We start from the raw sequence: 25,235 nt of genomic DNA on the forward strand, positions 1-25,235 counted from the left end.
AGTGTCAGGCCCTGTTGGTATACATAGAACATTGAAATCTGCAGCACATTACAGGCCCTTTGGCCCACAATGTTGTGCTGACCATGCAACCTACTCTAGAACTTGCCTAGAATTTCCTTACCACATAGCCCACTATTTTTTTAAGCTCCATTTACATATCTCAGAGTCTCTTAAAAGACCCTATTGTATCTGCCTCTGGCACAGTCACTCAGTGTATTCCATGCACCCACCACTCTTTGCATGAAAACCTTGCCCCTGACATCCCTTTGCCCTATTTCCCAGCGCCTTAAACCTATGCTCCCTTGTGTTGGCCATTTCAGCCCTGGGAAAAAGGGGCTGGCTATCCACAGGATCAATACCTCTCATCATCTTATAACACCTCTAAGATGATGAGAGATAGAGCTGCTACCTGGTAGAGCTCCGTAAACCTGTGCCAACTAACTGATAGGAGTGTTGAAGGACATCTTCAATCTTTCACTACTGCAGTTGGAAGTTCCAACTTGCTTCAAAAGGGCGACAATTATGCCAGTGCCCAAGAAGAGTAGGGTGAGCTGCCTCAATGACACTCACCTCTACTGTGATGAAGTGCTTTGAGATGTCGGTCATGGCTAGAATTAACTCCTGCCTAAGCAAGGACCTGGACCCACTACAATTTGCCAGTAGCTGCAATAAGTCTACAGTGGATGCAATCGCATTGGTTCTCCACTCAGCCTTGGATCACCAGGATAATAGCAATACTTATGTCAGGCTGCTGTATTTTTTTGATACAGCTCAGTGTCCAATACAATCATATCCTCAGTTCTAATCAACAAGCTCCAAAAACTGGGTCTATACCTCTCTCTGCAACTGGATCTTTGACTTCCTCACTGGTAGACCACAGTCTCTGCATATCAGAAGTAACTTCTCGCTGACAAAACCCACTGGCACCCCAAGGATGTGTGTTTAGCCCTTTGCTGTACTCTCTACAGCTACAATTGTGTGGCTAGGCACAGATTAAATGCCATTGATAGTGGACTTCAGGAGGGGGAAGTCAAGGGGAATAAACATCAGTTCTCACAGAGGGTTCAGAAATGAAGAGGGTAAGCAGTTTCAAGTTCCTGGGTGTCAACATCTCCGAGGATCTATCTTGGGCCCAACATATTAAAGCATTCGCAAAAAGTCATGACAGCAGCTATATTTCAGAAGTTTGAGGAGAATTGGTGTGTCACCAAAGGCGCTCACAAATTTCGACAGAGGTTCCATGGATAACTGTCCAACTGTTTGCATCACCTTCTGGTGTGGAGGGACCGCTGCATAGGATCAGGGAAAAGCTGCAGAAAGTTGTAACCTCAAGCAGTTTCATCTTGGACACTAGCTTCCACAGTATTGAGGACACCTTTAAAAGGTGATGCCTCAGGAAGGTGGCATCCATCACTAAGGAACTCCATCACGCAGAACATTCCCTCTTCTCATTGCCACCATCGAGGAGGAGGTACAGGAGCCGGAAAACGCACATTCAATGTCTCAGGAACTGCTTCTTCCCCTCTGCCATCAGATTGCTGAGTGGTCAATAAGCAATTCCTCAGTATTATTTTTTCTCTTTTTACACTAATTATTCAGTTAAATTTTCATTTTTTATATATACTTATTGTAATTTATAGCTTTTTTGTATAATTGCAATGTTCTGTTCCTGCAAAACTAATTTCACAGCATATGCCAGTGATATTATACCCGATTCTGACATTAGCCACACTGCCCTTATCAACACTTCAGAAAAGTCAATCAGATTGACCAGATAGGATCTGTCCTTAAATTATGATGACTTCTTTTGATGAATCCCAGCCTTTTTCAATGTGCACTTTTCTTGTCCCTTGGGTTTTGTTTTTTCCCTCAATAACCTCCTACCAAATGACATTAAACTGAATTCCCTATAATGAACCTTATTTTTTTAATTAAGTTACTGCATCTGCTGTTCTTTAGTCTCAATTATAGCCACAAAGATTGAACAATTTCTGACAGGGCCTCTGCATTCTTTTCCTTGCCATCTGGGGATGCATCTTATTAGACCCTGGGAATTTAATCATCTTTAAGCTCACTAAGATGGCCAATACATGTTTCTTTTGGGTTTCCTGTTGGTCAACCATTTTAATTCCAGTACCCATTCCCATCCTGATGTGTAGGTCCACTGCACAATGAGGTGCCTCTCAGGTTGGAGGAGCTCTGTCTGGGTAGTCACCAAACTGAATACGTTTCCCCAAGTTTCAGTAATTCTTCTCCCTCCCTCTTCCCTCTTCAATTCCCAATCTGTCCCTCTGGCCCCCACTTGCCTCTTCTACTCACATGCCTATCACTTCTCTGTCTTCTTTCCCTTTCTCCTGTGGTTCACTCTCCTATCACGTTCATTCTTCTCCAGCCCTTTACCTTTTACACTTATCACCTCCCAGCTTCTTACTTCACCTCCCTCCCCCACCCACCTGACTTCACATCACCTTCTAGCTTGCACTCCTACCCCTCCCCTCAACCTCTTATTTTGGATGTTTCCCCTTTCCGTTCCAATGAAGCACCTTGGCCAGAAACAACGACTGTTTATTCATTTCTATAGATGCTTCTCCTGCTGAGCTCTTCCAGCATTTTGTGTGTGTTGTTTTTCCTTAATGACAAACTGACCAGATCTCCATTTCTCCAATTTCTTGGTGTATTCACTTAAGACCTCACTTACACCTTCAACATATGTTTTTAAAAAATCAAGAGCACAAAATAGCAGTGAAAGCACCCTTTCTCATTTCTGCACACATGAAAGGTCTTTCCATTTTCTGTTTCCTGTACTACCAGATATGTTCTCCTTATCCGTCCACTTTGCGGTTCATAACTTTCACGTTGGGCAAAGGCTATCATTCATTCATTTTAAATGATGTTGATGTACTTCCAAGTAGCTGCTCCTAGCTGACTTTTGTCTGGGTTTTTATGATATTTAAAACTGGCCTTTGGCAAGTTTAGAAGCTTAACTACTGAACATTCCTTTCTATAGCTTCTCAGTAATTTAGAGTTATGTTCACTATCTCAAAATGTTCTCCCAATGACTCTCCAAGTGCTTTTCTAGGAAATTTTTGTAAGATTAGGACCTGTTCCACACTATCAAAATAATCTTCATGTGCCTTGCGCATTACACGCTTGGGCGATCATAGCTTTCCACATTGAACGATCCCATGCAGCGTCAGTGGTATCTCGCACAGTGATAGCCCTGTCAAAATATTGGCCTTAAAAACTCTCCTATTCCACCCGTTCTAAGCTTTTCACATTAGATTAATGCCAGTTAATACTGGGGAAGTTGAAATTCCTTATTACTCCCGCATCTTTGTGATTTGTCTGTATAACTGCTTTTCTGTCTCCGGCTAACTGTTAAGATGCCGGTAAGGTTTATCCATAATGTCTCGTATGAAGAATCTACTTGACAGTGAGACTGAAAGACATAGGAGCAGAATTAGGCCATTCAGCCCATCGAGTCTGCTTCGCCATTCTATCATGGCTGATCCTGGATCCCACTCAACCCCATACATGTGTCATCTCGCCATGTACTTTTGATGCCCTGACTATTCAGGAAATTATCAACTTCTGCCTTAAATATATCCACAGGGTTGGCCTCCACCACAGTCTGTGGCAGAGCATTCCACAGATTCACTATTCTCTGGCAAAAAAAAAATCTCCCTTATCTCTGTTCTAAAAGGTCGCCTCTTAATTTTGAGTCTGTGCCCTCTCGTTCTGGATACCTCAATCATAGGAAACATCCTCTCCACATCCACCCTATCTGGTCGTTTGAGCATTCGGTGGATCTTAATGAAATCCCCAGGCATTTTTCTAATTCCAGTGAGTACAGGCCCAAGCTGCCAAATGCTCCTCTTATGTTAACCCCTTCATTCCCAGAATGATCCTCATGAATCTCGTCTGGACTTTCTCCAATGACAGCACATCGTTTCTGAGATATGGAGCCCAAAACTGTTGACAGTACTCCCAGTGTGGCCTGACTAGTGTCTTGTAAAGTCTCAGTATTATCTCCTTGCTTTCATATTCTAATCCCCTTGAAATAAATGCCAACATGGCATTTGCTTTCTTTATAACAGACTTAACCTGTGAATTAACCTTCTGAGAGTCTTGCACAAGGACTAATTCCTTCTGCAGCTCTAATCTTTGAAGCTTCTCCACATTTAGATAATAGTCTGCATTTTTGTTCCTTTTACCAAAATGCATTATCGTACATTTCCCAACACTGTATTCCATCTGCCACTTAATTTGTCCATTCTTCCAATTTGTCTAAGTCCTGCTGCAATTGCATTGCTTCCTCAGCACTACCTACCCCTGCACTTGCTTTCATATCATCCACAAAGTTTGCCACAAAGCCGTCAATTCCATTATCCAAATCATTGACAAACAATGTGAAAAGCAGTTGTCCCAATACTGACCCCTGAGGAACGTAACTAGTCACTGGCAGCCAATCAAAAAGGCCCCTCTTATTCCCACTTTCTGCCTCCTGCCTGTCAGCCATTTCGCTATCCATGCCAGTATCTTTCCTGTAATGCAAAAAGAGTTTATCTTGTTAAGCAGCTTCATGTGTGGCACCTTATCAAGTGCCTTCTGAAAATCCAAGTAAATGAATCCACTGCCTCTCCTTTGTCCACCCTGCTTGTCACTTCCTTGAAGAACTCTTTTACAGATTTGTCTGGAAAGATTTCCCTTTACAGAAACCATGCTAACTTTGATTTATTTTAACATTAGTCTGCAAGTGCCTGAAACCTCATCCTTAGTAATAGACTCCAGCACTTTCCCAAACACTGAGGTTAGGCTAACTGGCCTATGATTAACTTTCCTTCTTAGAGTGGAGTGACATATGCAATCTTCCAGTCCACTGGGATCATTCCAGAATCAAGTGATTCTTGAAAGATCATTACCAATGCATTTGTTATCTCTTCAGCAACCTCTCAGGACTCTGGGATATAGGCCATCTGTTCCAGGCGGCTTATCCGCCTTAAGACCTTTCAGTTTGCCTAAGATTTTTTCCTTTGTAATAGCAATGGCATGCACTCCTTGCTCCCTGACACTCGCGGACCTCTGGCACACTGCTAGTGTCTTCTGCAGTGAAGACTGATGGAAAGTACTCATGAAGTTCATCTATCATGTAGCTATCTAAGAGTCTCCTAAAAGATTCTATTGTATCCGCCTCTACTGCCTTTGCTGGCAGTGTCCTCACATTTGACCTACTGAAATGAACCACTTCACCCGTATCTGCGTTGAGCTCTAACTGCCACTTCTCAGCCCAGTTCTGCATCCTTTCGATGTCGTGCTGTAACCTCTGACAACCCCTTCACACTATCCACAATACCCCGAACTTTTGTGTCATCAGCAAACTTACTAACACACCCTTCTACTTCCTCATCCAAGTTATTTATAAAAATCACAAAGGGGAGGGGTCGCAGAACAGACGGAACACCGCTGGTCACCGATCTCCATGCAGAATATAAACTATCCACAACCACCCTTTCTGTGGTCAAGCCAGTTCTGGATCCACAAAGCAAGGTCTCCTTGGATCCCATACCTCATTACTTTCTGAATGAGCCTCACATGGGGAACCTTATCAAATGCCTTTGTGAAATCCATATACATTTCATCCACTGATCTACCTACATCAATGTGTTGTGTTACATCCTTAGAGAATTCAGTCAGATTTGTAAGGCATGACGTGCCCTTGACAAAGCCGTGCTGATTATCCCTAATCAGATTATGTCTCTCCAAATGCTCATAAATTCAGCCTCTCAGGATCTTCAACAATTTGCCCACCACTGAAGTAAGGCTCACTGGTCTATAATTTCCTGGCTATTTCTACTCCTTTTTTTGAATAAGGGAACGATGTTTGCAACCTTCCTATTCTCTGGTACTTCTGTTCCTAATAGTGATGCAAAGATCATTGCCAGAGGCTCAGCAGTCTCCTCCCTTGCTTTCCGCAGTTGACGGGTATATCTCATCCGGTTGCGGTGACTTATCTAGAGTCAAGGGAATTTTGCAGAACTGCATTATGCACCCATTATTTCTCCAGGCATTTCTTTTAACATGCAGAATGCTAGCCGTTTGGTCTAGGAGACTTGCGGTCGTAATATTTTGCTTTGTACTTCGTACAGTGACTGCTTTAAGTTCTTTCTTTTCCATCTATGATTATTGGGATGCCTTCAGCGTATTTCGCTGTTAAGACAAATACAAAGTTTTTATTCATTGTCTGCTATTTTCTTATTTCCCATTATTAATAACCCCGTCTCATCCTGGAATGGACCAGCACTTGGCTAATCTTTATTAGCTGATTGTAGTAGAAATGAGGGATTTTAAAATAAAATAGTCAGGAATTTAAACTGGATGCATAACTATAAGGCAATGAAAGTCAGCAAATGCAGTGATTATGTGTGAACAGAAGAGTTTTGGATTACTTTAAGGAGAAGATGCATAAAGGAAACTTGTCAAGAGATAGCAAAGCCATAAATAATGCTTCAGCAGCAGGTATCCCTAGGCAGGTTCAGAGTCCAGGTAAGTAGTCATCGGGTAAAGGGTTGACAACTTCAGTGCTGACTGGGGGAGGGTTGTGCTGGTGCAAAGTGCATTCCTAATGTGACAGAAGGTAGAAAAAGGAATGAGTGTGAGCTATATCTGACTGAACTGCCAATGCCTGTCCGAAGAGACATTTGCAACTACTGAAATTCAGTCCTGTCAATTTTAGAAGTAACCTTTAAAGATCAAAGTAATCTTAAATCTAGTTTGTACATTTCTATGTATTGATTCCATTTTCTGTCTTCAGTTTTGCCCTAACACCAGGGGAAAAACACAGTACTTGACGTCTACTGGTGCTGATGGGACTATCTGCTTTTGGCAATGGAATAAAGAGAATATGAAATTTAAGTAAGTGATTTGAAAAATGTTCAGTTCTGCTTTGTGGTTGTGAACCTCGACTTTCGTTTCCAGCTTTTAGGAATTTAGTAATGATTTTGGTGAAGAGATATGATTAATTCGTATAATCTCTATGCAATTCTTAGCAGAGTTGACAGTAAAAACACTTGTTAAAATAACATACTGTCATAAGTAGTAGATGTTAACAGTAAAGTGATCTTCCCCAGTTTGAGTGATACTATTTTCCTGATACTCAGTATTTAATTAATTTTTCATTGCAGGACATAGCTATATTGGTATCGGCTTATTGTTGTCACATTTACCAAGATGCAGTGAGATATTTGTTATGCATAATGTTTATACAGATCAAATCATTATACAGTGCATTGAGCTAGAATAAGGTAAAATAATCAGAATAAAGTTTAAAATCTGCTGGAAAATTGCAGTGCAGGTAAATGATGAAGTGCAACATCATAATGAGGTAGACTGAGAGCCACGGTTCACATTAACAAAGCGTACAACAGGTCTGTTCAAGAGTCTGATAACAGTGGGATAGAAGCTGTCCTTGAGCCTGGTGACATGTACTTTCAGAGTTTTGGATCTTCCTCCCAGTGAGAGAAGGGAAAATGTCTTGTGTGGGTAGGGTCTTTGATCATGTTGGCTGCTTTACTGAGGCAGCAGGGAGTATCGACAGGGTCCTTAGAGGGGAGGCTGGTTCCTGTGATATGCTGAGTTGTGTCCACGACTCTGCAAGTTGTTTTGTAGTCATGTGCAGAACAGTTGCCATACCAAACCTTTATGCTCCCAGACAGAATGCTTTTCTGGTGTATTGGTAAAAAATCATATGGTAAGAGTCAGAAGGCATGGGATCCAGGGAAGTTTGGCCAGGTGGATTCAGAGTTGGCTAGCCTGCCGAAGGCAGAGGGTCGTGGTGGAGGAAGTACATTCAGATTGGAGGATTGTGACTAGTGGTGTACCGCAAGGATCTCTTCTGGGACCTCTACTTTTTGTGATTTTTATTAACGGCCTGGATGTGGAGGTAGAAGGGTGGATTGGCAAGTTTGCAGATGACACAAAGGTTGGTGGTGTTGTAGATAGTGTAGAGGATTGTCGAAGATTGCAGAGAGACATTGATAGGATGCAGAAGTGGGCTGAGAAGTGGCAGATGGAGTTCAACCTGGAGAAGTGTGAGGTGGTACACTTTGGAAGGACAAACTCCAAGGCAAAGTACAAAGTAAATGGCAGGATACTTGGTAGTGTGGAGGAGCAGAGGGATTTGGGGTACATGTCCACAGATCCCTGAAAGTTGCCTCACACGTAGATAGGGTAGTTAAGAAAGCTTATGGGGTGTTAGCTTTCATAAGTCGAGGGATAAAGGTTAAGAGTGGTGATGTAATGATGCAGCTCGATAAAATTCTGGTTAGGCCACACTTGGTGTACTGTGTCCAGTTCTCTTCGCCTCACTATAGTAAGGATGTGGAACCATTGGAAAGGGTACAGAGGGGATTTACCACGATGCTGCCTGGTTTAGAGAATGCATTATGATCAGAGATTAAGGGAGCTAGGGCTTTACTCTTTGGAGAGAAGGAGGATGAGAGGAGACATGATAGAGGTGTACAAGATAATAAGAGGAATAGATAGAGTGGATAGCCAGCGCCTCTTCCCCAGGGCACCACTGCTCAATACAAGAGGGCATGGCTTTAAGGTAAGGGGTGGGACGTTCAAGGGCGATTTTAGAGGAAGGTTTTTTACTCAGAGAGTGGTTGGTGCGTGGAATGCACTGCCTGAGTCAGTGGTGGAGGCAGATGCACCAGTGAAGTTTAAGAGACTACTAGACAGGTATATGGAGGAATTTAAGGTCGGGGGTTATATGGGAGGCAGGGTTTGAGGGTTGGCACAACATTGTGGGCTGAAGGGCCTGTAACGTGCTGTACAATTTAAAAAAAAAACTAATCAATGGGTACTTGCCAAATTTCTTTAGCCTGCCAAGGAAGTAGAGACCGAGTAAGTGAGTGGTGAACTTTCTTGGCTGTGACATCAATGTGATTGAAGCAGGACAGTATTGGTGATGCTCACGCATAGGAAGTTAAAGCGCTTGACACTCAACTTCGACACCTGATGTACACAAGAGCATATGCCCCATTCTGAAGTCAATGACCAGCTCTTTTGCTTTGTTGAAATTGAGGGAAAGGTTGTCATGACACCATGTCACTAAGCTTTCTATCTACTTTCTGTACTTTGAATCATTGTTATTTGAGATGTGCCCCACTACGAGCTTAGAGATGGAGTTTATGCAGAATTTGGCCATGCACTCATGATTAGATTATGAGAACACTCAGTCCTCTTTTATTGTCATTTAGAAATGCATACATGCAAAAAAAAATGATATAATTTTCCTCCAGAGTGATATCACAGAAAAACAGGACAAACCAAAGACTAACACTGACAGAACCACATAATTATAACATAGTTACAGCAGTGCAAAGCAATACTATAATTTGATAAAAAACAGACCATGGGCACGGTAAAAAAAAACGTCTCAAGTCCCGATCGACTCCCGAGTCCCCGATAGCAGGCGGCAAAAGGGAGAAACTCCCTGCCATAAACCTCCAGGCACCGACAACTGCCGATGCATTGGATGCAGCCGACTAAAGCCGACACTGAGTCCGTCCATCTGAAAACTTTGAGCCTCCGACCAGCCCCTTCGATACAGCCTCCCGAGCGCCATCCTCTACCGAGTGCCTTCGACCTAGCCCTGGCTGCCGAAACAAGCAAAGCCGAGAATTCGGGACCTTCTGCTCTGGAGATTCCGGTTACCACACAGTAGCAGCGGCAGCGAAGCGGGTATTTCAGAAGTTTCTCCAGATGTTCCTCCATACTCTCACGTCTGTCTCCATCAAATCAGAATTGTGCACGGTACCCTACTTGACAGATTACAGATATCATTCACTGGAGAGGCTGTGTGCGCTGTGTCGCGTCGCCATCTTCTCCTCTTCCGCGGTACATCATGAGTGTACAGGGAATAGATTTGGGGACTGAGGATACAAACTTGTGGAACACCAGTGTTCAGAATAATCATGGTAGAGGTATTACTGCCTACCCTTAGTGATGATCATGCATCTTTGGTCAGGAAGTCAAGGATCCAGTGCCTGGAGTTTGGTGTTGACTTTGCTTGGAATAATAGCACTGAACTATATCTGAGCATAGTAGCCATTGTGTCTTAGACACTCAGCTTTGTATTCAATTAACTATTTGTTTTGAGTTAGTTATAAAGTTAGTATACATCTGCCAATTTTATAAAATCAAGTGGAATGAGGGAGAAATGTTGGTCAGGAATATGGTAGAAAGAAGTAGCTGCTCCCCATTAAATAAATCTTTTATATTCTCCAGAAATGGCAGTTGGAGACATGATACAGTATGCATCTGGAAAAATTAGAAATTAATACTTTGGAATTATTAGGAATTTAATTTTCTATTCTTCTTGTAACTGGGTCTTGGTTGCTGGTTGCTGAGGTGTCTAAAATGGCTTCTTTGTATGTTATATAAAATGGCTTTTCTGTTATAATAACTGCGATGTAAGGAGTTCTCTCTCTCCCTGCTTGTTTGGGTTATATTATTGATAAGGGAGGGAATGAACAAATGGGTGTCCACGTTATTCTTTTTGTGGGTGATATTCTGTCTCTGGGAACTGTGGTTTGGCGGGTTTTTTGGGAGGAGAACTGAAGAGGAAGGATGTGCTGGACGCGCTCTGGTTGACTACCATGGTCGGTCCCAGGTGGCGGGGGTTGGAGGAGATCGCATGGTGGAAAGAAGACCCCGTTAATTGAGCTCCAACAGTTGTGCACGAAGTGATTGAACTCTGATAAGTTTGGCGCCTTTTACTTTGCTTTTATATTGTATCTCTATTAATTACATAGTTCCAGTAAGATCTATAAAGTGTAATCTGTAACTGGTACATTGTGTGCTGTCTGATATTTGATGTGTGAGTTTGAATCAGGGTGCATTACATATCAACTACGCAAACGTGAGACTCGGTTTGGCGGGTGGACAGGGTTTCCCCTAGATAAACACGAGCTGATAGCCCTGAGCGTTACATTGTTTTTTATTGAAATAAATGTTTCTATTTTACAGTAATCTTCCAATGAAATTTACTGATAGATCCAGACCAGCAAGTCAGATCTCCTGCTCCTCTTTCAGTTCTGGTAAGCTTTTCTTCACAGAGCAAAATATCTGTTTGAGTACCCCTTCCAAAGAGATCATATTTAGTCCTCCAGAATTTCTTTTGCCATCTTATTCAGTATACTTTATACAGTATATGTATATTGAATAGATTAAAAATCGTGCAAAAAAACAGAAATACTATATTTTTTTAAAAAGTAAGGTAGTGTCCAGGGCTTCAATGTCTATTTAGGAATCGGATTGCAGGGGGGAAGAAGTTGTTCCTGAATCGCTGAGTGTGTGCCTTCAGGCTTCTGTATCTCCTACCTGATGGTAACAGTGAGAAAAGGGCGTGTCCTGGGTGATGGAGGTCCTTAATAATGGACGCTGCCTTTCTGAGACACTGTCCCTTGAAGATGTCCTGGGTACTTTGTAGGCTAGTATCCAAGATAGAACTGACTAAATTTACAACCCTCTACAGCTTCTTTTGGTCCTGTGCAGTAGTTCCCCCCCACCCCTCCACACACACACCAGACAGTGATGCAGCCTGTCAGAATGCTCTTCATAGTACATATCTAGAAGTTTTTGAGTGAATTTGTTGACATACCAAAACTCTTCAAACTCCTAATGAAGTATAGTGGCTGTCTTGTCTTCTTTGTAACTGCATTGATGTGTTAGGACCAGGTTAGATCCTCAGAGGACTTTAAACATGAATGAGGACACATTTGACCAAATTAACAGCAGCGTTAATAAGCTCCAAGAAACAAGGGTCCCCATGACTTCACTGAGAATGATCAGAAGCCAAGAAATATAGTATCCACTTTTTAATTGAAGACAGTGTGGCACATTTTACATTAATGTGAACTTTAGAGTCATAGAGTCATGCAGTTATGAAACAGGTATTTCCCATGTAAATACCAACCATCAAATACATCGACCAGCACTGGGTCCGTAGTTTCTGTATGCTGATGCAAGTGAATGTACTTTTGAAATGTTTTGATGGTATCTGCTTCCAGCTAGTTCAATCCCAATCTCCTTTTGCACTTCACACTATCCTACAGCCTAATCCTAGTTTTGCTCATTCCCTGTGCCTATTAATGCCACCTACGATCTAATTCACACCAGGACCCCAACAGACTCACAGGTGAAGTGTTACTTCACCTGGAAGGAGTGTTTGGGGCCCTGAATGGTGGTGAGGGAGGAGGTATAGGGGCAGGTGTAGCGCTTGTTCTGCTTGCAGGGACGTGCCAGGAGGGAGATCAGTAGGGAGGGATGAATGGACAAGGGAGTTGCATTGGGAGTGATCCCTGCAGAAAGCAGAAAGTTGGGGGAGGGAAATATGTGCTTGGTGATGGGACCCTTTTGAAGATGGCAGATGTTTCAGAGAATTATGTGCTGGATGTGGAGGCTGGTGAGGTAGGTTAGGATAAGAGGAATCCTATCCCTGGTGGGGTGCGGGAGAATGGGGTGAGGGCAGATGTGCATGAAATGGAAGAGATGCGGTTGAGGGCAGTGTTGATGGTGGAGGAAGGGAAGCTCCTTTCTTTGAAGAAGGAAGACATCTCCTTTATTCCAGAATGAAAAGCCTCATCCTGAGAACAGGTATGCAATGGAGTCGGAAGTATTGAAAGAAGAGGATGGCATTTTTACAAGTAACAGGGTGAGAAGAGGTATTTATCGTTCAGGTAGCCTTGAGTGTCGGTTGGTTTATAATAGACATCAGTAAGATTATAAGACAATAAGACATAGAAACAGAATTAGGCCATACAGCCCATCGAATCTGCTTCGTCATTCCATCATTGTTGATCCTGGATTCTGCTCAATCCCATACAACTGCCTTCTCACCATATCCCTTGATGCCCTGATTGATCAGGAAACGATTGACTTTTGGCTTAAATATATGCACAGACTTGGCCTCCACCACCGTCTGTGGCAGAGCATTCAAGAGATTTACTATCCTCTGGCTATAAAAAGTCCTCCTTACCTCTGTCCTAAAGAATCACCCCTCACTTTTAAGACTGTGCCCTCTAGTTCTGGGTATCCCCACCACAGGAAACATCCTCTCCACATCGACCAGTCCTCTCAACACTCGGTAGTTTTTAATGAGATCCCCCTGCATTCTTCTAAATTCTAGTGAGTACAGGCCCAAAGCTGCCAAATTCCTCATATGTTAACCCCTTCGTTCCCAGAATCATCCTCATGAACCTCCTCTGGACTCTCTCAATGACAACACATCCTTTCTGAGATGCGGGGCCCAAAACTGTTGACAATACTCTAAATGCGGTCTGACTAGTGTCTTATAAAGCCTCAGCATTATCTCCTTGTTTTTTAACCTATTCACCTTGAAGTAAATGCCAACATTGTATTTGCCGCCTTCTGTAAATTAACCTTCTGGGAGTCTTGCTCAAGGACTCCTGAGTCTCTCTGCACCTCTGATGTTTGAACCTGCTCCCCATTTAGATAATAGTCTGCAATATTGTTCCTTTGACCAAAATGTATCATCATACATTTCCCAACACTGTATTCAATCTACACATCCATCCTCCCGCCACCCCACTAGGAATAGGGTTCCCTTAGTCCTCACCTACCACCCCACCAGCCTGCGGGTCCAATTTATTCTCCGTAACTTCCACCACCTCCAACGGGATCCAACCACTAAGCACATCTTTCCCTCCCCCTTTCTCTCTGCTTTCCGCAGGGATCGCTCCCTACGCGACTCCCTTGTCCATTCGTTTCCCCCCCATCCCTCCCCACTGATCTCCCTCCTGGTACTTATCCTTGTAAGCGGAACAGGTGCTACACATGCCCTTACACTTCCTCCCTTACCACCATTCAGGGCCCCAGACAGTCCTTCTAGGTGAGGCGACACTTCACCTGTGAGTCGGCTGGGGTGTTAGACTGCGTCCAGTGCTCCCGATGTGGCCTTTTATATATTGGCGAGACCCGACGCAGACTGGGAGACCGCTTTGCTGAACACTTATGCTCTGTCTGCCAGAGAAAGCAGGATCTCCCAGTGGCCACACATTTTAATTCCACATCCCATTCCCATTCTGATATGTCTATCCACGGCCTCCTCTACTGTAAAGATGAAGCCACACTCAGGTTGGAGGAACAACACCTTATATTCTGTCTGGGTAGCCTCCAACCTGATGGCATGAACATGGACTTCTCTAACTTCCGCTAATGCCTCACCTCCCCCTCGTACCCCATCCGTTATTTATTTTTATACACACATTCTTTCTCTCACTCTCCTTTTTCTTCCTCTGTCCCTCTGACTATATCCCTTGCCCATCCTCTCTCTGGGTCCCCCCCCCCCCGTCTTTCTCCCCGGGCCTCCTGTCCCATGATCCTGTCATATCCCCTTTGCCAATCACCTCTCCAGCTCTTGGCTCCATCCCTCCCCCTCCTGTCTTCTCCTATCATTTTGGATCTCCCCCTCCCCCTCCCACTTTCAAATCTCTTACTAACTCTTCCTTCAGTTAGTCCTGACGAAGGGTCTTGGCCTGAAATGTCAACTGTACCTCTTCGTAGAGATGCTGCCTAGCTTGCTGCGTTCACCAGCAACTTTGATGTGTGTTGCTTGAATTTCCAGCATCTGCAGAATTCCTGTTGTTTGTGACTGTATTCAATCTGCCACTTTATTTGCCCATTCTTCCAATTTGTCTAAGTCCTGCTGCAATCACATTGCTTCCTCAGCACTACCTACCCCACCACCTATCTTCATATCATCCGTAATCTTTGCCACAAAGCCATCAATTCCATTATCGCAATCATGTGAAAAGTAGAGGTCCCAATACTGACCCCTGAGGAACGCCACTGGATAAGCTCTCTCCAGAGACAGAGATATCAAGAAGGGGAGTGATGTTTCAGAAATTGACTAGATAAATTTGAGGGCAGGGATGAGTCGACAAGTTCTGCATGGGTGCAACAAGCAGCAGCAATGCTGTCATTGATGTAGTGTAGGAAAAGTTGGGGAGTTTGTAGGTTTGGAACATAGATTGTTCCACATAGCTGACAAAAATGCAGGCATAGCTGGGACCCATGCAAGTGCCCATAGCTACCCCTTTTGTTTGAAGGAAGTGGGAGGAGCCAAAGGATAAATTATTGAGAGTGAGGACGTTCTGCCAGACGGAGGAGAGTGATTGATGGTGAGGGGAACTGGTTGGATATGGTGTCCAAAAAGAAACGGGGATCTTTGAAGGTGGATGGTGTGTATAGGGTCTGGACATCCTTAGTGAAAATAGGGAATGAAGTAATTGAAAAGATCCAAAGACTGTGAAGTGCCACAGATGTAGATAGGAAGCGACTGAATCTGGAGGAATAAAACTGAGTCGAGGTATGTGGATGAAAGTTCAGTGGGGCAAGAACAAGCAGAAACAATGGGTCTAACTGGATAAGCAGGTTTGTGGATATATGGGAGGTGTGGGGTGAGGGAAATATGAGGTTTGTGGCCGTGGTTGGGAAATCACCAGAGGTAATAAGGTTGGTGATGGTGTAGGAGACAATGGCCTGGTGCTCCTTAGTGGTGTCAAGTTCTAGGGGTAAGTAAGAGGAGGTATCTGAGAGTAGTCGAAGACTGACTGCCAGACTACTACAGCAACCCACTTATCTGGTGAGGATTAGTGTGGAGAGAGTGGAGAGCCGACCGTTGGATTTGGAGAGAGGAGTGGTGAAGTCGAGATGGTTGATGTCTTATCGGCAGTTAGCATTGAGAAGATCCAGAGCAGGCTGAAGACCAGAGTGGGGAGTCCAGGAAGAGGAGGAGGGTTGAAGATGGGAGAAGGTGTCATCAGTGTGGGGTGCAGACTCCTTGCCAAAGAAGTAGGCACGTACATGGAGGCAGCAGAAGGAGAGCTCTGCGTCATGGTGGGTGTGGACGCCACTAAGGTGTGGGCACAGGGGGACAAAAGTGAGGCCCTTACTGAGAGAGAATGTTCTGCCTCACAGAGAGGGGAAAGTCAGAAGGGCTGGTGAAGTCCCAGCATAGATGGGAGCTGAGATCAGAGGAGGGAACGGGTTGGTAGTGTCGGGGGGAGAGGTGTGGGTGAGGTGTTCAGGAAGATCGGGTGAGAGGAAGAGGAGTCTCTGAGGACCCAAGAACTGACAGTGGGATCCGAGAGACATGGAATTGCAAAGTGGTGGTGGGGGAAGGTGAGATGGGGTTCCAGTGGCAGTGTGTAGTCTGCTCTCACCCCATCCTCTGCAGGGATCACTCCTTAAGCAACTCCCTTGTCCATTCGTCCTTCCCTACTGATCACCCACATGACACTTATCCTTGCAAGTGGAACAAGTGCTACACCTGCCCCTATGCCTCCTCCCTCACTACCATTCAAGGCCCCAAACAATTCTTCCAGGTGAGGTGACACTCACCTGTGAGCTTGTTGGGTCATCTACTATATCCGGTGCTCCTGTATATCGGTGAGACCTGAAGTAGATTGGGAGACCACTTCACTAAGCACCTACGCTCCATCTGCCAGAAAAAGCAGGATCTCCCAGTGGCCGCCCATTTTAATTCCACTTCCCATTCTGATGTGTCAGTGCTTGACCTCCTTGACTGTTGCGATGAGGCCACACTCAGGTTGGAGGAGCAACTCTTTATATTCTGTCTGGATATGGTTTCCTCAAGGGAAAATCTTGCCTGACAAATCTGTTGGGAGTTCTTTGAAGAAATAACAAGCAGGATAGACAAAGGGGAACCCATTGATGTGTATTTCCATTTTCAGAAGGCCTTTGACAAGGTGCCACACATGAGGCTGCTTAACAAGCTACAAGCCCCATGGTATTACAAGAAAGATTCTAGCATTGATAAAAGCAGTGGCTGATTGATGGGAGTCAAAGAAAGGAAATAAAGGGCTCCCAGTCTCTAGTGGTGTTCCACAGGGGTCCCTGTTGGAACTGATTCTTTTTGCATTTAATGTTAATGATTTGGATGATGGATGTTGCAATGTTTACAGACGATATGAAGGTAAGTGGAGGAGCAAGTAGTTTTTTGGAAGTAGAGAGGCTACAGAAGGACGTAGAGATTTAGAGAATGGGCAAAGAAGTGACAGATGGAATACAGTGTTGGGAAGTGTGTTGTCATGTCCTTTGGTTAAAGAAATGAAAGAGTAGACTATTTTCTCGATGAAGAGAAAATACAAAAAACCGAGGCACAAAGGGACTTGGGAGTCCTAGTATAGAATTCCCTAGAGGTTAATTTGCAGGTTGAGTCTGTGGTAAGGAAGGCAAATGCACTGTAGCATTTATTTCAAGAGGACTAGAATATAAAACAAGGATGTAATGTTGAAACTTTGTAAAGCACTGGTGAAGCCTCTCTATGAACTGTTTTAGGGCTCTAATCTCGCAAAGGATATGTTGAAACTGGAGAGTGTTCATGAAAATGATTCCAGGATTGAATGGCTTGTCATATGAAGAGTGCTTGATGCTCTGGCTCTGTATTCACTGGAATTCAGAAGAATGAGGGGTGGCCTCTTTGAACTCTTTCATGGTGAAAGGCCTTGATGGAGTGGATGTGGAGAGGACATTTCCTATGGTGGGAGAGTGTAAGACCAGAGGACACAGCCTCAGAATAGAGGGGTGTCCTTTTAGAATGGAGTTGAGGAGGAATTGAAGGACTTCTTTAGCCAGAGAGTAGTGAACCTGTGGAATTCGTTGCCACAGATAGCTGTGAAGGCCAAGTCTTTATTTATATTTAAAGCAGGTTGATAGATTCTTGATTGGTCAGTGCATCAAGGGATTCAGGGAGAAGGCAAGATATTGGGGCTGAGAGGAAAAATAGATCAGCCATAATGAAATGGCATAGACTCGATAGGTCAAATAGCCTAATTCTGCTCTTATATTTTATCGTCTTATGGAATTCAATTAAGGAAGCTGGGTGGGCAAATGTGAACAGTGGGGTGGGGGGGAGGGGAGCCTGTGGAATGAGTGTGTGGATGATGGGTAGATAGAACGGGCAGCAGAGGGGAAAGACACGCATTGTGATGGGGCTGAGGGTTTGGGAGTCTGATGTGGGTGCAGGAGGAACTGAGTATATCAGGGGAAGAAGAAAAGGAACCGAGGGAGCCGTTTACCTGAAACAGGAGAATTCACTGTTCATGCCATGGGATTACAGACTATATCCCTCTATATCTCTCTAGTTTGCACTTAACCTCAAACCCAGCAGTGGAAGTGTGGGAATGGGAAGGAGAATTAAAATGGCAAGCAGTCGGCAATTCCAGGAGAATGGCATGCATTTTCTATTTCTTGTTGCCTTGGGGCCTCCAACACCATGACCTTTTCAGTCTTTTCCAGTGCGTGAATAGTTATCCGAGCATTAGGTTTAGTCACTTCGATATGCTATATTTGATATGGTACATGGAGCTTAGAAAAATAGAAGGCTATGGGGAACCCTAGGTAATTTCTTAAAGTAAGTACATGTTCGGCAGAGCATTGTGGGCCAAAGGTCCTGTAATTGTGTTATAGGTTTTCTATGTTTCTGTGACCATGTTGCCTCAAGTCTGTCTGTACCCGACCTTTCTGTTTTGGCCTTGCACATAAATTGGTTGAATCTCAGGTTTTCTTCTTTCTCAGCAAGGGGTCTGCCTCGTTTTGCATATCCTACCATTATTACTCTTCCCAAAGAGTATTACTTCACACTTCTTTAGGATGAAATTCTACTATCATTGTTCTCCCCTTTTTCCTATCCTCCTCATTATTGACAGCAACATCCATTGCTGGATTTGAATAAGAATCTACTTCATTTTTAAGTACCACTGCTCTGTTTAAATTTATTTTAAATTTTACTTTACAGGAGGAATGTTTATAGCAACTGGGAGTACAGATCATGTGATTAGGGTTTACTACTTGGGTTCTGGCTCACCAGAGAAAATTTCTGAGCTGACATCACATACGGTAAGATGCTAAACATTAATGTCACAATTTGCAGATGTTAGGTTTGTAAGTCAAGTTAGTTTTGTTTTACCAAGATTGAGGGAATCTTGCCGTTAAAATTGTTAACACGAGGAATTCTGCAGATGCTGGAAATTCAAGCAACACATATTAAAGTTGCTGGTGAACGCAGCAGGCCAGGCAGCATCTCTAGGAAGAGGTACAGTCGACGTTTCAGGTCGAGAATGTTGTGTTAAAATTGTTTCTCCTTTACTGAAAAACTGCATAAACTTTGCATAATTTTGCAAACATATTCCTTTCAAATATTATTTTGGAAATAATGTTGCTTATTTAACCTGTGAGCTTCCTTGTGAAGCTGTAAACAAAGATGATTGCTTTTACATAAGATTCTTCCAAGGCTCGATTTACTTATTGTTTACACTTTATTTCAAGCATCTGCATTCAGTTTTATTGTAAAACCAGAATGAATAGTTTATTTAACTTTGAAGCAGAGTACTTCTTGCCATAAATCTTGTGTATTCTGCATAGACTGGAAATTAATTCCCAACAAAAAGCTTTAGTACCATTTGAGATGGGTACCTTCAAATGCATTGTAAACAATCTTACTGGAACAAGAATGTTTTTCTTTACTTCTAGTTGTCACATTGTTAGAGAAGTGTTCCATTAAGTTCTCGATTTCATTTTAATTTGTGGTAGGGAGGGTTGATGTTTATGGTTTTTTTGAATTCAGTGAAGTTTTCCTATCTACAGGTATCAACTGCAATAATAAAATAAGCATTCAGCTGTGATTGTGGAACTTTAAATTGTGATGGGATCTTAAGTTTCATTCGTTGTGGACTATGCCTTTAAGGGGGAGGGAGGGAGAGAGAGAGACTGAATACAGCATTACGAAAAGCAGCTGACTTCTGCTGACTACAGAATTGCTCTGTTACTATGGTGAGAGAGGTGGAGTTATTTGCTGGACAATCGATTGGTTATACAAGTTCGCGGCTTGTTTTGATTCAAGCAAGGACACTGACTTTCACACAGACGCACAGTTCAGAGTCGAGATAGGTTCGATCATGGAAAGACACCAGTGAGTGGGGTCGTGGGTTTAAACTTTCAGTAGCTTAAAGGGGTGAGTTGAGATAGATCCTGAGTATTGATAAACGACTCTCACAAGTTGCTGCAACTTGAAGTTTGCAGAGAGGAGGGGAGAGGAAGGTTTGAAACAGAAGAAACCTAGTGACAAAGAGTCATTGTTTGGACTCTGTCATAGTAGCCCGTAAGGCTGAGTTTGATTCCAGGGACTACGAATGTGTGATTGTCACATAGTTTGATCCACAGGAGTGGGTGTTCTGGTTAGGGGAGACCTTTGTGAATACCACATGTGTGTTTACCCTTGTCTGGGTGTGGTAGTGCTCTGAAGAAGGCACCCCTGTGGCAAATCACTGTAGGAGTTATTTCGTATGTCATGGAACTGGATTAGTGGCTATCCCGTTGTGTGATTGGGGTAACCGTGTGGAAACTACTGGTGTGTCTACCCTTGCCTTGATGGTAGTTTTCCCTTGAAGATGGTCCCCTTGTGATAAGCTACTGTTGATTATAATCCATACGTGGATTCAGTTTGAGTATCCTGTGGCCACCACCTTGGGATGACCCATAGCTGAATTTGGGCGTGGTATTGTGAGAAATGATATTCTGTGAAGATCACTGTCTGTGGATTCGGAGCTGATGGCGGAAGACCAACGGCACCTGTTTGCAGGTGTCCCCCGCTTTCTGAACGTTCTCCTTAGGACGTTTCGCTTTTATGAAAGACCTACATTAGTACCTGTTTTCATTAACCGAAAGAGGATTTTCGCTTTTATGAAAAAAGACTCTCGCTTTCAACTTGTGCTTACCCCAAGAAAGACTACCAAGCCATGAAGCCTTGCGCGGGCAGGTGTGTGCAAATGCATGACGTGTGAATGTGTGTACGTGAGCATACGTGACGCGCATGTGCGTGTGAATGTGTGACATGCACATGCGTGTACGTGCCGTTTTTTTTTGACAAATCGATTTTGGTTCAAACTTCCCGATTCTGATAAGTTAAACTACACTGTAACTACATTATTTCTACTTTATATAGACTATGTATTTATTATACCATTCCTGCTTTTACTATATGTTAGTGTTATTTTAGGTTTTATGTGCTATTTGGTATGATTTGGTAGGTTATTTTTTGGGTCTGGGAACACTCAAAAAAATTTTCCCACATAAATTAACGGTAATTGCTTCTTCGCTTTACGCCAGTGGTCCCCAACCACCGGGCCACAAAGCATGTGCTTCTGGGCCGTGAAGAAACAATATGATTTGGCGATATGAAACGATATGAGTCAGCTGCACCTTTCCTCATTCCCTGTTACGCCCACTGTTGAACTTTAACGCACACGAGGTCATCAGTGACCCAAGACGCAAATGACCGAAGAGGTGCAAAGGAATGGGTCTGTGACCCATTTGTGAATGTTTCCGGTGAATCATCCATGTCAGCACGGGAAAAAGATCAACTCCTCGAGCTTGCAAATGACAGTAGGCTGAAAAGCTTGTTTGACATAACATCTCTGCCGGCATTCTGGATCAAAGTCAAAGCTGAATATCCTGAAATAGTCACGAAAACACTGAAAACGTTGCTTCCATTTCCAACGTATCTCTGCAAAGTGGAGTTTTGTGCAATGAATGCAACAAAAACTAAATTGCGGAATGGACTGGACATTGCCGATTGCGTCGCCTCTGATCTGGGCTGACATTTACGTGCCAGGCGGCACCTAATTAATTAGTTTGTTTATTTCGGCTTTTTTCTTAAAGATGTGCTGGGTGCGTTCTGGCCACCGCTGCATTCTTCGCGGCCCGGAGGTTTGGGACCACTGTTATAATTGACTTATCACTGCATTCATGTGAGGAAAATATGTGCTGTGTTCAATATTAAATTTGTTAGATAAACCCCTTTGGAAACGAAATTGAGCGTATTAGCCACTTATAAGTGACTTATAGTTGACTTATCACCTATATTCCGGTCGTGTTTAATGTCGGCTGGCCCACAAGAATATTGTCAATATTAAACCCGTCCGCGGTGCAAAAAAAGGTTGGGGACCCCTGCTTTACGCCATTTCGGCTTATGAACGGTTTCATAGGAACTCTTTAAATTTGGATAGCGGGGGAAACCTGTCCTTGATTTTCTCCTATTGTGGATTTTTCCTTGGATTACAAATATCTCTCTCACAACAAATATCTCTCTCCCATGCATTGAACTGAACCTTCTTACATGACCATTGTAAGACTGTAATTCTGACCACTTAAGCTCGAATGAGTTTGGGAACTTTATCTATACACCTATATATGCATAACACTTAACTCTTGGTTTACCTGGTTTAAGTTGCTATATTAAGTAGTTACTAATAAAATAGTGATTGTTAACAGCCAAACCTGACTTTGGGCTTGTTCTATTGCTGCTGATACTTTTACAGGGTTGTGTGTACGTAACAAAATATTGTATAGTATTGTATATGTGATTTTTGCCACTTGACAAATATTGGAATGTATGCAAGTTTGCGTAATTGGTTAAAAATACTAGGACTGCAGACTTTTAAAATGTTTGGAATAGTGGCACACTTCCTACAAATTTTGGATAAGAGCTGACTGATTGGTATTAAATTTTATGTCGAACTTTGTTCCTGAATGATGTACAGCTGAATTTGATTGTGGAAAGGAGCAGAATCTTTTAATGTTCTCTCATCCTCATTTAGGATAAAGTTGTCGCTATTCAGTTCTGCAACAGTAGCCACAGGTAAGTTAATGCCTCAGCCCTAGTGGAGTGCACTTTCTGCAACAGTTGCTTATTTTGTGGAAATTAGAAATAAAATGTTCTTCCGCATTAGAAAATTTCTAATATTGTACTAAATTGACTGTTCCTGTTCTTTTTATTTGTTGTTACCTTTTTCTTGCAGATTTCTCTACAATTATTATGCATTTCCACATTGAATCCTTACTGTAACTCTGTCAGCTTGAGCCCCTAGCCTGACCATTCCATGACCTTCTTCAACATAGAATGCAAGATGAGGCAGAAGCATGTCATTCAGTTACTAATTTCTAATCTTTAATCTCTATGCTACTGAGTTGTGATCAGTGTAACTTCTCAGTGGTTTTCGTCCCAAACACAGATAACACGGGTCGTCCCATACCAACTTAGCATTCTTTGGCAAGAGCTTAGTAAGAGGGTGGGTAATATCCGCAAAGTTCTTGCAAAACTTCCTATAGTACCCCCCATCTCCAAGAACCTTCTCAGGGCTCTCTTGTCTGTCGGGGTTGGGATGTCAGAGATAGCCCACACCTTAACTTGCATCGGTGCCAGCTGCCCCTGTCTTACCACAAATCCCAGATAAGTGTCCTTCGCGTGGCCGAACTCACTTTTTGCGAGGTTCACTGTCAGGTTGGCTTCGGACAGCCGTTTAAACAACTCCTGTACTGCCACAATGTGCTCCTCCCATGTGTCACTCCAGACCACTACATCGCCAATGTACACTTCTGTGTTCTTTAGCCCTTTTGTCACTGAATTAATCATCCTCTAGGGGTGTTGCTCACTAGGCTGACCTGATGTGACGACAACAACTCCATGTCCCGGCTCTTTGCATCACCTCGGGACATCTGGACGTACGTGTGCGTGCCGTTTAATTAGCTCTCTTAATGGGTCGCTTTGTTTGGGGATTAAGTGAGAGAACTCATCAGCAAAGTTGGTCAACACAATAGAGTTCTCCCATCTGGTCAGCACCACAATTATCTTTTCAAAATGGGTCCTCCCCTTATCAGGTGGCACCCTAGCCTCATTAATTTTCATGATATCACCAGCTAGATCTGTTTTCTGATCGTGGTGAGCTTTTAACATGTTAATAGCCTCTAACTGTGTTAACTCACGTCTACAATAGTCAATAACATCCTTCCTCCTGTGCAGCCAGTAAAACTCTTTCAGGATTCCGCCGACTGTTTTCCTCCCCCCAAAATGTCCACCGAGGGGTGTCTTGTGGGCCAGGTTAAGAATCTCATCCCCATAAATTTTTGGCACCATCCCCCATTCCTCATCTGCGGGCACGGTACTTGGTCTGCCTTTCTTCCTTAGTACTCCCTCCTCCACACAATAGCCTACTGGCTCCCTTTTTAATTCTGCGTCAGAGAGAGCTGTCTCCGCCGAAACCATCAGCTCCTCGTCTCGCTCCTGTGCCTGTACAAATTCCTTCCTGGCTAATGCTAAGTCTGCCTCAGCTCCCTCACTTCCTCCTGTTCCACTACGCTCCTTCTTTTCATTTTCTACCTCCCCCTGGTACAAGGCTGGTAGAAACGTCTCAGCTAAATTTACTTCGGCAGCCTTTCTGGACACACGCCAAGTCACTGTGCAAACGGGGTAAACCTGTGAGTCCATGGGCGGGGCCTCAATGCTTGTCAGTTTTACTGCTGAGGACACATTTCCGCCGGCGAGGTCATTACCGAGTAAGACCTCCACGTCTTTCATCGGTAGTTCGGGCCTCACCCCAATCGTGACCAGTCCAGAGACCAAGTCGCTTTTTAGGTGTATCTGGTGCAAAGGTACTGCATCAGTCCTTTTCCCAATGCCTTTTATGACCCTGACCTCCCCAGTCTGGGTCTCTGAACTAAAGTCTAACACACTCTTTAATATCAATGACTGACACGCTCCCGTGTCTCTCCAGATCTGTAATGGAACTGGGTTTAACCCCTCCTTCACCGACACCAACCCGGCCGAGATCCCCGCACCCTTCCTGAACTTTGTAGACCTCTTCTCTCCTAGCGGTTTGCTTACCAGCTCAATACAGCCAGTCGGAACCGCTATTTTTCCTTTCCCCCTCCCCTTCTTTGGGGCAAAGCACCTGGACGCAAAGTGTCCGACTTTCTCACAATTATAACATACGACCCCAGGAGACTTCCTACCAAACTGCTCCCGGTCTACCTTATCCTTCTCACTAGTCCCCGGCTTACTTTCTGACTTTTCTGGCGGACTCTCCCCGCCGTCCTGACTACCCTTCTGGTAGCCTTTACTCGGGGCAAACTTCGTTTTATGTGTCAACGCGTTTTCATCCGCTAACTTAGCAGTTGCGGCTAAAGTGTCTGCCTCTTTCTCATCTAGGTAGGGTCTCATACCTTCAGGGACACAACCTTTAAACTGCTCAATCAGGATTAGCTGTAGCAGTCTGTCATAATCCCCATTGACCCCTTTCGAGGCGGACCAACGCTCGCAATATGTCTGCATCTCACGGGCAAACTCTAAA

At 43.7% G+C, this 25,235-nt stretch overlaps 1 protein-coding gene across 8 annotated transcripts in view; it reads left to right on the forward strand.

Moving 5' to 3' along the window:
* Positions 1-25,235, forward strand: part of brwd3 (bromodomain and WD repeat domain containing 3) — a 278,952-nt gene that overhangs the window by 31,048 nt on the left and 222,669 nt on the right. For all 8 annotated transcript variants that reach the window (XR_010019491.1, XM_063060431.1, XM_063060433.1 and 5 more), the window contains exons 9-12: positions 6,812-6,912; positions 11,032-11,102; positions 18,848-18,948; positions 22,707-22,747. Coding sequence is in view for 7 of the 8 variants with exons in the window: in XM_063060431.1 (XP_062916501.1) it covers positions 6,812-6,912; positions 11,032-11,102; positions 18,848-18,948; positions 22,707-22,747 (314 nt within the window). In the remaining variant the exon portion in view is untranslated. The remainder of the gene's footprint in view (positions 1-6,811; positions 6,913-11,031; positions 11,103-18,847; positions 18,949-22,706; positions 22,748-25,235) is intronic.

The sequence above is a fragment of the Mobula hypostoma genome, chromosome 10, assembly GCF_963921235.1.
Source record: "Mobula hypostoma chromosome 10, sMobHyp1.1, whole genome shotgun sequence".
NCBI lineage: Eukaryota > Metazoa > Chordata > Chondrichthyes > Myliobatiformes > Myliobatidae > Mobula > Mobula hypostoma.